The sequence below is a fragment of the Neltuma alba genome, unplaced genomic scaffold (assembly GCF_004799145.2).
Source record: "Neltuma alba isolate B1F8T4 unplaced genomic scaffold, ASM479914v2 tig00012400_pilon, whole genome shotgun sequence".
Lineage (NCBI taxonomy): Eukaryota > Viridiplantae > Streptophyta > Magnoliopsida > Fabales > Fabaceae > Neltuma > Neltuma alba.
In genome coordinates this window covers 75,749-89,995 of record NW_021636893.1, presented here as the reverse complement: position 1 = coordinate 89,995, position 14,247 = coordinate 75,749, and the positions used below count along the sequence as shown (strand labels likewise).

The 14,247-nt window shown below is 31.8% G+C and overlaps 1 protein-coding gene and 1 pseudogene across 1 annotated transcript; one reads left to right on the top strand and one right to left on the bottom strand.

The window, feature by feature from the left end:
* Window positions 1–3: 3 nt before the first annotated feature.
* LOC114726700 (gibberellin 20-oxidase-like protein) lies at window positions 4–554 on the top strand (annotated as a pseudogene).
* Window positions 555–4,639: 4,085 nt separating this feature from the next.
* On the bottom strand, window positions 4,640–8,602 carry LOC114726693 (transcription factor MYC1). Its single transcript, XM_028913368.1, is given in 9 exon segments — window positions 4,640–4,732; window positions 5,000–5,437; window positions 5,768–6,375; window positions 6,377–6,587; window positions 6,719–6,775; window positions 7,059–7,073; window positions 7,406–7,502; window positions 7,639–7,896; window positions 8,487–8,602. Coding segments are annotated over 9 exon segments (1,872 nt in total). The 3' UTR covers window positions 4,640–4,660.
* Window positions 8,603–14,247: the final 5,645 nt, after the last annotated feature.

The window sequence follows — 14,247 nt, the reverse complement described above, 5'->3', positions numbered from 1 at the left end:
TGCCATGGCTACCTACGGATAAAAACTACTCTGCTCCAGAAACCACGGAAGAATTTGAAGGACTTGGAAAGCACACAGATATGAGCTGTATCACTTATATTATAATACCAAGATGACATAGGAGGGCTCCAGGTGAGATCAAAGGAGGGAAATTGGGTAGACATAGACCCTTCAGAAGGCACACTTGTGGTGAACATAGGGGATATGCTTCAAGCTTGGAGCAATGAGAAGTTAAGATCTTCTGAGCATAGGGTGGTTCTAAACAGCCTGTGAATAGGTTTTCTCTGGCTTTCTTCTGGTGCTTTGAGGATGAGAAGGTCGTTGTGGCACCAGATGAAGTGGTTGGAGAGGGATGCAAGAGGTTATACAAGCCATTTGTGTGCTCGGAGTATTTGAAATTCAGAGAGAATAATGAGAAGGGAAGGTTTGAAAAAGTAGGTTTCACTGTTGCAGATTTTGCTGGGATCAAGGCTCAACCCTTAAGTGGCCATTAGGTTTCGTTTGTTAAAATAGACACATATATTCAATTATGAAAAAACTTTAATTATGTGTTTTATCCATATATATATATAATTTCTAGCCTTCATTGAAATTTTTATCTTGAGATGATATTTAGGACGTGTGTGGAATACCTCAAAAGTGCTCTTAAAAAACACTTTTTTTTGCAAATTAAGACAACCTCTTGTACATATTTACTTCTTATACTGTAAAATTACTTTTAAAATTATGAGTTAGTTTTCATCCAAACACCCCCTTAATCAACTGAAATTACAAGGTTTAAATGGTATGAATTTTAGTTGGGCTTTCGTTTTGGACATATTTTGTGCTTTTAAATATGTTCACATGTAAACTCATTGAAAAGTATTGAGTAAACGAAGTGAATCATAAATTAGATATGTGAGTATATCATAAACATCTGTCAATCAGACATATCTATCAGCGTACTAGTATCCAACCTCAAATTGGCTGGGTCTACTAAGTACTGATGCAGCAAGACTATAAAAAATATCAAAAATCAATTCAAAGTCATCATTCTTATGGATGATACAAATGAAAATATATGCTTGCTACTGAGCTTATCTTTATAATAATGTCAATTTTTGTGTGTCTTAGTGTGTTTTGACCTGAAAAGTAAATAATGATGAATTTAAATGCCCTAAAGTCAAGCATCCAAGCTGAATTGTAAAGGTAAGAGCTAGAACCTTCCTGGGGTTGAAGAGTGTGCATGAAGCCGATGAGATAAACTATTGCACTATGCTAATCTATAAATCATACAATGTTTTCTGGTCAAAAAATCATACAATTTTTTATACCCGATCTTTTTTTACATGAATTTTCCGGAAGGTTTGTTTTGATCCTTTTTACCTGACCTTTCAATCTGGGCGGTGCGCGTCAAATTTTTTTGATAAAAAATGTGAAAATGGGATTATTAAGAGATTGCTCAATAACAGTGATTCTTGAAAAATGCAACCACTACCTCTCCTGTGCTTAATATAAAACTTTATTTGACTTTTATTTTAATCCTAAATATAAGTCTTTAATCCATTTTGTCTCTCATATTTATGTATTTTTTTTTAAGATAGTCCTTCTAACCAATACACTTAATTAGTAAGGATATTTTAGAAAAGATACCACCTATTTATTACAAATAACTAACTTAACTTTTTTTCTTAATCTCCTCAAATTAGTCAACTAACTCTTATAATTAGGACCGGAGGTAGTAATTAGTATTGACAAATGTAGTATAATTACCTAAATATTTTATTATTATTATTATTAGTACGACTACTATTTATTTGTCTTTAGAAAAATGAATAGCCGACAATTATGCAGTCTTCTACAGTTGGATGTTTGGTCAGATCGCCTCCATTGCCCATGGGAAGAAAAACTACTATCGAGATAGCAATGACAGGCCCAAAAAAAAAGATAGCAATGACGAACCTTAATTTAATGCTTACACACTGTCTATTATAATATTATGTTTACTTTTGCAAATGTCTACCCAACTTTTAGCTGGATTTATACAGAGTCGGTTGAACTTCCTTTAAAAAAAAAATTTATTATAGTTTATAAATGATTTTTCAAAACCTTTTATAGGGTGTGTTTGGATGAAACCAAACCGTGGTTTGGAAAAGTGATTCTGGGTAGAATAGATTCTGTGAAGAATAGATTTTGTAAAAAAGTGATTCTGAGAAGTGAGAGTGTTTGGATAGTTGTTATCAGAAGCACTTTTTATATATACAAATTACTAAAAAAAACATAAGTTAATATGATAATTACAGAAAAAATAGATTTTATGATATATTTTTAATTTGAAGGAATAAAATTGTTAATAATATATTTTTTTTACCAACATAATTAATAATACATAAGAATATATAATTAATAAATAATTAATGTGTATATATATTTATAAAATATAAGATTAAATATGTTTATCAAAAAATATGTTTATAAAAAAAAATAACAAGATACATATCATATAGGCTCTCACACTCTCTCTCCCTTTTTTCTCCAAAAGCAAAAAATTTTGCTTTTTTCCAAAACTATGGTTTTGGTTTTTTAGAGGGGGTGTTTGGGTGATTGACACCCCAAACCATGGTTTGGGGTGTCACCCAAACACACCCATAATATATGTTCCGTCTGTGCAATGTTATTTATTTAAATAAAAAGAAATCAAATTTGAAACTTATAAATTTATATTTGAATTAAAATTATTCCGTCAAGAACTAAAATTTTAAGATCTGATCTTGTTAAAGACTGCTTTTTAAGACCTGAGCTGGTTACAAATATTGATCACCCTAATGTTAATATGTTATGAGCCAATATGTCATCCTCGCATGAGCTTATTTAACATGCTTTTGTTTAGAAAAAGCATCAACTAGGCAATGACAATGATTATGATTATGATTAATGATTTGTTTCATTCATAATTTGGCATTTTGTCGTCGATGTAACCGTTCTGTATGAATGCTTTTATTTTCTTCTGAGTGAAATAAAATATCCCTTCTTCTAATTCTAAATGTAAAGACAAATTAATTAATTTACATATATTAATAAAATTTGGCAGGTTAGGTTTCTTACAAAATTATTTATAGGTTTTTCTAAAATACATGTATGATTGCATTTGAATTATTGTTGTGTTTCATTGTTGTTGAGAGAGTATTAATAAAATAATTTGAAAAAAAATAATAAATACCAAAGATAAAATAAATTAATAAATTTTACACGTAGAATTAAAATAAACCCTCAACTAATGTTTACATTTAGAATAAGAGGGGGCAGCATTTTTTTATTATCTAACCATCAAATCTTCAACTAGTATGTGATACGCATATTACTTTTGGTCCTAAATATAAGATCTAGCTTGTAATTACAAATTAGATCTTAAATTTAAGACCGGATGTATATATCTAATTATTTAATTATAATATTATTAAATACATGAATTTTAATTATTAGTGATTTTTTTCATCAAGTTTTAATAAATCATGAACCTCAACAAATCAATACATTAATTTATATTATAAAATTAGAGTTATTGTCACCATTCACATGTTGGCATTGAATTTTCGGCTTTTTTTTATATTACTTTCTATATCTCGTTATCTTTATTGTTTAAAAAATTAGCACATGGAAGGAGTTATTCTAACTTAAAATATAAAGTTCCCATTGCATTTTTTTTTTTAAATAAGGGTACAAAGATATGGTTGTTAGCATGCTTTTTATTTATTTTCATATACGGTTTAGATTATTCCAGCCATAATCAAAATACTCCTTCTCATTATGCATTTAGTTTACAATTCCCAAAAAAATTGGAAAAAAAAGGCCAGCATGCACAGGACTAAAATATAAACTTCACTGTAATGACTTCAGGCCAATGAGACTTCATACGGTAACACATAAAATAATGATGAACTAAAATCAGCGCAAAGTAACTGCCAATAAGGGATAAATTTCACGCGTAAAAGGATCTAATAATGATGAGAATTAACTTACGTAAATACCAAATGATCACCGTATTCTTCATGCAGGCTGATCTGCATTAATCATACTTCAATCAAACAAGTTGCAAATTATAAATCATACTTGCATCTGTTCCTAATATCCTTAATATAAAATTTATTTAACTAATTTGATTAGATTAAAAAAATTATATAAGTTATTTAATTATAAGAAATATGACGTTTTTTCTAAAATACTATAATCATCTTTCTTAATATTCTTCCTCCCTAACTTATTTGATTATAGTTGAGGTAGTATCCATATGGATAATTTTAAAAAAATTGATAATATAAAAAATAGGTCTTATATTTAGAATCAAAATTAACTTAACAATTAGATCCTATATTAAAAACTGAAGGAGTACTATGTAACTTTTTCAAGCAATATCTTGGCCTTAATCCTGCAGTGAACACTTTTATGTAGAAAAGAACAAATCATGCCAAGGCATGTCAAATTACAAAACTGATTGAGATGTTAAAAACAGTATGGCTGAAATTAAAGATTTGGCCTTAATCCTGCAGTGAACTTTTATGTAGAAAAGAACAAATCATGCCAAGCATGTCAAATTACAAAACTGATTGAGATGTTAAAAACAGTATGGCTGAAATTAATTTGCCAAAGTCTTACTACCGCCAATAAAATCCAAACAAAAAGCTCAAGTTTTGTCACAGACTTTCCATAGTGTTTCATAGATCATCCTCGTTGGTGCAATGGCCGCTCCTCGAAACTGAAATAAAGCAGTAAAGATATCAAACTTTACTACTACATTGAGTATAAAATTTGAATTATGTTTACTGTTTGGTTCTCCAATAAAGTTACTCTATAGCAGAAGCAAGAGCTTCCGGGAACACCAAAAATTATGTATGCAATGTAGATTGCGTAAACTAACTCCGTTGAATAGCATTTTATTCCACGTTAGGACCATACTGATAGTGAAAACAAGAAATATGTGTATCTGTGTATGAAGATTTAAGGAATTAAGGATGAGACAAACCTTAGATTTAAGTGTCAGTACGAGAAATCCATCAACTGTTGAAGATTGAACTGTGTGAGCTTCTAAATGCACGTTGCTTATAGCATCCATGATTTCAAGCAATATGAACTCCCTATAAGGACATTTCATCTCAATCACAACCTCCTTCTCCTTTATGTCCACTTTTACGTCCCATGATTTACCTTCTTTAATGATTATGCTGTTTAAGTCTGCGCCGGATTCATCAATGTTACAAGCTTTCCTCTTGTTCGTCTGAGGTTTCCTTGCTTTGAAAACTTTTCTGATGTCACAGTTATCTGATGTCTGCTCCATAACTACTGAGCTTCTCATTGTGGTTTCAGAATCTGCAATGTCCATGCAAGATTCTAGTTCTTCCACTTTTGCTTCAAGCTCTTTCATGTATTTGATCGTGTCATTGAGGATAGAAATCTTGTCCACCTGCATATGATTGCAAGTTCATCATCAACATTCACAGGAAAATGGTTCAAGAGATATAAAAACTAAGCCTGACCAAACACAAGGCAAAAGCAAATTGAAGAAAAGCTGTTTCAGTGGTCTTGAAATCTCTACCTACAAACTTTCATATTCTTAAGACTTAAGAAGGACTTCCATGACTTAGAAAACTAAGCCTAAAGCTGTTAAACATAGAAACCATTCTTAAGGATGTTCTGACTTAAACACGAAAGTTCATCCAATGACACAAACAAACATGAAAATTTCACTCAAATCATGTGGTGACATGATCCTTCTAAGATGACACGTAAATACCTCGTCTATAGAAGGGACCATAGATTTGAGAACCTGATAGTTTTCACTTTCTCTTCTTTCATCAGATAAAGACTTCCCCACACAATGATCATCACTGTCCATTTTTCTGTGAAATTCTGTTATATCACGTTGTTTTGGTGACCTGGAAGAGAAGAATCTGTTATGCATCAAAGGGACAGTGAACAAAATCTTCTTCAACATGCTCTGGTCTAACTGTTGCCTCGCCCTCTCAGCAGCTCTCCCATTATTCCATGGTGCAAAACTCGACCTCCAATTCGAGTTCCTAGTGTGTGAATGTCCTTTAAACATCATAGAGTTTCCCAAAAGAGCACTGAGAGTCCTTGTGTAGTGCACGTCTTCAACGATTCCAATACCCAAGGAACTAAGTTTTGAGTGATTGCAGTCATGAAGTTCTGTTAGTCTTAACTGACCTTGATCTGCATTTGTAGCTTCCTTGGCTTGCTTCTCAAGTGCCTCAGATATACAATCCCCAGAACTCAAGGAATCTTGTGCACCACTGATGCACTCAAACATAGAGTCTTCCACCTGACAGTGATGGTCACAACCATTACAACACTCCTCAGAAGAATCCATGTTAAACTCTTCAATGTTATCTTGTAGTTCCTTGGTAGGGGAACATCGGTTTTCCAAAGTCGTTGTTATAATCATTCGATGTCCAAGCATCAACGTTGGTGCATGTTGGATATTTATCTTCATCTTCTTTGTTAAATGGAGAGGAAGGCTTTTCAGAGCAGATAGGCTTTGAGAATTCCAAGAAGCAAGTTTTGACATGTTGGATGAGATTAGGGTCCTCTGGGACCTACAAACACAAAGGAAAATGGCATAAAGTTCGAGTACTGACCACTTATTTCTGCACATCTTCATGGATTTTTAATATTAAAAAGGTAAAGGAAGCTTCTTCAATAGGGCGCAAGAAAATGGAAAACTTACTAACTCAGTTGTGCCTATCTCGATAACGCCCCCTAGGTAGGGAAAACACACCACAGTCTGCAATTGAGAGGATTCAAAAGACAGCAGGGAGATTAATATCAATATTTATCCGTCATAAGGTAGGAGAAAGGGGAGGTGAAATTATTAGTAAATCTTTAGTAAATGGTGAACAAATAAGCATTTTTTCCCCCACCATATCGAATTTAAGAATCTTTATGTCTTGAAGTTTTGAACTCTAAAGATCTTCGAAAAAACAACTATACCCCAAATCTAGTAACTGTTTACTGTTCTACTGACGAAAACAAGTACCATTTCGACAGCTATGAGGAAATTTTTGTACCTGAATTGATGCACTCTACATAAGGCAGATGGTTCCCATGTCCAGACGATAAAATTGACAGAGATGAGGAGAGTCAGTTTTCTCTAAACAGAATTATCTAGCAATGACATCAGTTATAACTAAGAAAAAAGGTGAAATGAAATAAAAATCATTTGGTATTTAGCATCAAATTTTCCAATAAAAGCACAACATATGAAGGAACCTTAAAATGTCAATCATATGATAGTGAGCTGCAAATGAACTCACGTGTCATGTTTTTATTAGAGAATTCAAGCATTGTCCAGAGACTAATTCAGAAATCAATCACCGAAAAAGGCAAAGGAAGAAGAAAGAGAAAAGAAACTAACCTTTGCTAGCAAAGAACGAGAGAAAACTTTGCTGTCTGCATATTGAGCATTGCATAACCAGATGGTTTCACCCTTTTCTAGTGCTCTTCCAGGCAAACTGTGACAATGAAAGAAGAACACACTATGGTGAACAAAATGACAACATGGGATACAATGATATAATACTAACGAGAAACATTATAATTACAACATAGACTAAGAAAGTGACACACAACTAAATGAGAGAAGACCACCTTTGGCTGTGGTTGAACATAAAGGACATGCAAACCAAGTAGTACCACTCTAAGTCCGTGAGATCCTCAGGAGATAATGCAGCAGAAGGCCTTTTAGCCTGCGAATCCGTTTCGCCAACAAGAAGAAACTGATAGAGTTCTCTTAGTTGCTCACTTCTCTGAAACCTTATTTTATCAGCCTTTAGTTCCATCATGGATTGGACTGTCTTCCTTGTCTTGATTTCACCATTGTAGTACCCTTCGTTCCATTCCAATGTTCTGTTGATCACATTATTCACATTAGTCGAGCTAAGCAAAGAGGTAATCTCACCAAGAAAAAGGAAAAGAGAAAGTCAAGAAAAATATCTTCTGCTATGATTACACATGACCTCTCTCTCATTAGCATCTTTTTCTTTTTCATATCACGAAAATGCCACCACTTTTTCACTTTCCCGACAACAGAAAGAACAAATTTACAATATTTTATATTAGTCACTTTTCCGGGCTCCAGATCAAAGTCATTTTCGTTTTCCTCAAATCTGTGACAATCTAACTCCTGTGACAGTTCATAATCTGATATCTTACTGTTTGTTTATGAGCAAAATCCACAACTATTTACAATACATTGTTATCACTGTTACCATCATCAGATTTACAACCATTAAACTTCCCTAACAATTCAGAATCTGAGCTATGTATGGGAATGAAGACAGATAGTGTTTTGTTGATGTTTGAGATTCTCATTATCAAAAATCAGCCAAACCCTTCAGCAAGAAGTACTTTTAACCCAAAGGCAAGCAAAATTGAAGCTGAGCAATCAGAATGTTAGTGAAGAAAACACAAAAATCCAAGATGGGTTTTTTCTCTACCGTTGCTTGGTAGAGGAAGATGCCCAGAAAATGCCGTAGCTCCATTGAATGCTCTTTACCGCAACAGCAAGCTTAGTCCTTAGCTTTGTCGACGTTTTCTCGCTTCCACTGGACATTTTTTATGACTCCGCGGCTGTTCCTGGCAAATACTACAGGAATGGGGAAGGAAGACATTAACGCATGAGAAGAAAACTTGTTGGATTTGCAAGTGTCTTTGTGAAAAAGGCAAAGCTATGAACGCAGTTTGAACAGTGTAAAGAAAAGACCAGAAAAACCCAAATTGTCTTATCCAACAAAGAACAAACTTCAGTTTGAGTGAACTGGCTTTTATAAAAGTGGGCTTTTATGCTCGGAAATCCAGAGGGTTCAAGAACATGCACGTCCTATTTTCACTTTTTTGAATTTTCCCCCACTTTTTTGTTTTGTGACATTGTTACTGTTGTTTTTCACAAAACATGAAATTTTTTTTTTTTTAAAAAACACCCTGCGTAATGGAGGGAGTGCTCAGTTACTGCTGAAGCCGTATCAAGGCGTAAAAAGAGGGGATATACTGATATAGAAAGGTATCCGATGAGTTTGGAGGGTAAAATTATTGAAGAGAAAGAAACAATAAATAATAAATACAAGAGAACAAAAAAAATTACATGATATAATAGTGAGGAAAAGGACAAAATTGATGATATGAAGGGTGGCCACACGTGATTGACAAGTACGCTACCCTATTACCAAGCCACAATTTCAATCCATTGCGGGAGTGGCCTTCCCATCAAAACTTTGTTCTTCGCTAATAATTTTGAGCACACATGTATATTAATCAATAAATTATTAGTTAAAATAATAAGTGGTTCTAATCTCGTAAGAAAGAGAAACAAATTCAAATCTTAAAAAACATATTTATTAAGAAAATCTTAGTCTTAATACTCCTAATCTGACAGAAATTGATTTCAAATTTAAAATGACTTAAAATATTCTGAGTTCCATAAAAATATATAGTAAATTCATATCATTAAAATTTCATTCAGAAATTTGGTTAAAAATAACTTTTTAAAACTTTTATCAGCCAAAATGACATGGTGAAATCCATTTTCAAGAAATGCAACTATACTTCAATGGCGGCCGTGTCAAAAAAATTTTAAAATTATCTGCACATACTTAAAAATGTGCTACATGCAGTTAAAGAAGAATTGTACCTGCTCATATTCAAATTTACTTAGAGGTGTTTGGGTCACTTTTTAAAAATGATTTTACGGTGTTCAAGATAAATGTATAGGAGAAGTTTTATTCGAATTATATGAAAGTATTTGTTTTAAAAAAAAATACTTTTTAAACCAATTTTTTTCAAATTCAATCTCTCACTTTGAAATCTGCATGCATGTGATTACTCTTTCCAATCATTCAGCTTTTGATTTTTGAGGTGATTTGGACACAAAAATGTTGGGTCATCCTTATTGTCGTCTCTTCTTTTTCATGTTTCACGTTTCCCCCCTTTTTAATTATTCGTCTGTTTCTATACTCTATTTTTTAAATCCTGATAAAGAAAAATTTTCCCATCGACCAAACAGTCAAAGTGGGGGGAGACCAAGTTAGGTGGGAATTAAGAACAATAAGCAAAGATTCTTCTTTTTTTTCAAAGGATGCCTCGAATTCCCAAAAATATCCGATGGTTAAAAAAAAAAGTCAATTTGGTAAGTATGGACCAATCCCGAACCATTCCCAAGTCTTCGAGTTTTGAGTCGCCATGGCTTAACTGCTACGTATCCCCACCATGCCTGCTCATTTTAATATATTAAACAAAAACAATACTCCGGTTCTTAATATAAAACTAATTGTTATGTTGGTTTTGGTCCTAGATATAAGACTCGTTTTTATATTTATCAATTTTCTCTAAATTACCCCTATAGATACTCCCTCAATCATAATCAAGTAGAAGAGGAAGATGGGGTATAAAAAAAGATAATTATAGTATTTTAGGAAAAATGTGTCACATTTCTTATAACTAACTAACTTACATAACTTCCTTAATCTAATCAAATTAGTTAAATGGGTCTTACATTAAGGACTGGAGGAGTATTATTTTTTCGGTCCTAGATATAAGATTCTTATACATACCAGTATAAGGACCGGAGCAGTATGTTAGTTACAGGGACAGAATTAATAATTAAACATTAATTAAAGTTGAAATAGCACCCTAATGGCCTTACACAATGCTAGGTAACTTGTATTTTTGAACATATTCACTTTTTGTGGAAACGACTTATAATAAAAACATAAGATCATACTTACCGCAGAGGTGTTAGGAAGGAGCTTTTGATATTTTTTTAACTTATAAGATATCGAGTCTTTAATTTCATCTCTTCAATTTTTTTTTGCCATGATTTATCTATTCAATTGATACATCGACAATTTTATGAGATTACATTTTAAATTGTTTTACTAAACTGGATGATACTTGTTTCGTTACTTTGCCCTCACAAGAACACATGGACCAGAAACAAAATAAAGGCAAAATTTGAGAATTATATAAGAACTACTTTTAATTCGTAGTTTATTATTACTCTTTCTGGTCTATAATATAAAAAATTGGTTAGTTTTTCTCACATGCTAAGAATTAGAAGTTTAGTCACTATTCTAGAATGATAAAATTTTCATATTTTGCCCCTAAAATGATAAAATTATTTTTAATGTTATACTTTTATTATATCTCATCTATTTTTCTCTCTCCGATATTTAATGGGAGTGAAAATGAAAAAATCACATAAATTATTTTGACAACATTTTATATTTTACGTCACATACAGTTTTCTTCTAACAAACGTCTTATATTATGAACCAGAAGGTATATATCTTAAAATCTAGAATGAAACAAATAAAAATTCAAATCATGAGTAACAAATGACAATGAAGTATTATCGATGATTTTTTTTTTAACCTAATATAGACCCGTTGATAAGAGTTGATCTAATTTGTAAAGAATTGACTCATGATCTACATGGTCATAAGTTCAAATTCTGTTATCGATATGAAGACTTTATTAACACGTGATTTGTAAGTATCTCTGTAAATATTTTTATAATCTGAAAATGTATTATGACTTGAACGAGTCTTGAGAACCATCTCATCTTAACTTTTTTTTTTTTGGTATAAAAACATTAGTAGAGACCCACTCTGTAAACTGAATGTAGCAGTGTGTGCATACAAGTTTCACATGTTTTATAGGAATTGTGTTTGTTAATTAACATAGTAAAACTAAAAACGTGTTAAGAGGATCCATGGCAGTGTTTTCTTGTTGCCCTATTCGAGATGGATGATATGGACAACATGTGAGGGTGCACATAAAATATCAATGACATCAATCTTATAATATTCAACTTTTCCTGTCTGGACCCCCCACCTCGATTGACACTTGTCGTTCCCCGAACAATCTACTCAGTACCTGTCCTCTTCTTTTATTTATTTATTTTTATTCACGTCAAATTTCTTTTCATCCTCAATTGAGTTTCCTGTCTTATTTATAAAACAGCAAAAAAAAATTGTCTTGATACTATTTATAAGTTATCTTATTAAATTTTTAGTATAAATATATTATTTTATCATTTATTTATCATAATATAGATAATTATTTTTTAAAAATGTATATATTAAATTGGAATAAAAATAAAAATTTATTATATTTTGAAAAATAGTTAATACAGGTTAAGTTGTGAAATACAAATGTTTATAAATAAGATTAGAGAAGGCAACCTGATGATTTGCTCTTCTTTTGATATTCCCCGATTTAATTACTGAGCCTTTAATTCGTTGTCGACGCTCGGACTGGATTTTTTTTTTTTTTAGCCCTCTCGAGTGCAGACACTAATATTAGTAAGCCTTTGCATATAATATAATCCTTCGTTTAAATGTAACTCCAACTTCAATGATCTTAAACTCTTTTGATACAATAGTTTTTCTTTCTTTTTTCTTTTTAATTTTCATGAACGAAGATTATGAGTTGGATCTCAGTTACAACTTCAACCGATCTTAAGAACAAAAGGAGCCTTCTCATTATTTTGAGAAGCAGCTTATGCAAATAATCCGATGTAATGCATGAGAGAAAATATTATATGAAAAAAATACACCGAGATACCAAAAAATTTTAAAAAATAAATAATAAATTATTTTTAGAACATGTATCAATAAGAATTTCATAAAATTTTAAAAATCACTAAGTAATAAATCTCTACAATATCTGACATTGTATAACATAATTGTTCCGATTAAGTCAACACATGCACAAATTAATGTTATACAGAAGAACTGATATGGCCTTCTCAATTAATGCACAATCAATATATATATAATAAATTTATTATAATAAACTCTATTATTTATACATAAGCAATCCTTATTTTTTTTAAAAGCTTTTTATAATGCATGCCAAAACTTGTCCAAGTGGGTTGATGTATATATTGACATTATTCATTTGCAAATGTAACTGTAACGCAGCCTCACCAGGGGAATCTCTATTCAGGACCACACGATTTCAACTACTACTTTCGTAGCATCGAAATTTGGTACTAGATATTATTTAATATTTCGTCCTATTTGTTTATAAGAAATTTTTGAAAGTATCCTCTTAATTTTATGTGCGAGAAACAATAATCCCGTAGCCAAAAAAAAAAAAAGGACAGTGCCTGGTTTTTCAAAATTCCTCTGAGATGCCACTTAGAAATGTTTAGTAAAAACAAAATCATGATTTTAAAAATACTTTTACAATATACAAAGTAAATATGTGGAGGAGTTTGTCTAGATTTACAGAAAAGTGTTTCTGAAAATGATTCTAGACTATCCAAACTTTCTCTCAGGGGTGTTTGACAACTTTCAAATCATGATTTCAGAAGCACTTTTCTGTCAAATGAGACAAATTCCTCCACATATTTACTTCATAAACCATAAAACACTTCTGAAACTATGATTTGATTTCTCATGAAAGAAATTTGGGGTTAGGGTGAAAAGGGTAAGAGTGGCATTGAATAGAAGCATTTGTTTTGGTGTGACAACACGCGCCCACTCAATGCGGTCCATTCAATCGTCTCGTGACTAACCAAGCATCCGAACACATCCCGATTCTCGCTGCTCATTTTCACATTCATATTGATTCTGATCACTTGCTGGTACAAAGACAACGTTGTTAACAAGTGGTTTGTAAGTGTTTTTTTGAATTTGAACACATGCCTTGATTTTAGTAAACTCCAATACTCAGCTCACATAAATTTTTCTCTCTCATAGTTAATGTATGAAGTGGTTTAAAAAAGATAAAATCATGGGATGTAAAAAAGTAGTGAGATCATCTTGAGTCCATATTTCTCTATCCATTTCATTAACTAACATGTAAAGTACACATGTACATAACAAAAGAAATATAAGTGAAAGATACATAGGAAGCATAGAAATGCCTGGGAACATAAAAAGGATCATTTGGTATGAGAGATATAGATGGAAAGATAGAGGGGGGAAAAATTTTAACGAGCTCGATTTGAAAAACTGAAAAAGTAGAGTTAAAAACTTTTGATTAATTTTTAATCACTCTTTTATCTTATATTTCTTCTTTATTAAAATTTTAAAATCTTATTTCTTCAATTTTTTAATCTGAACTTATTAAAAATTTTTCCACCCCATTTTTCTCATACCAACATAGGGACAATGTAGCAACGTCCATGTCAGTGGGAAAAAAGAACAATCCAAATAAGTCCTGCCCATGATGGTGAGCGATGCTTCTGTTGAG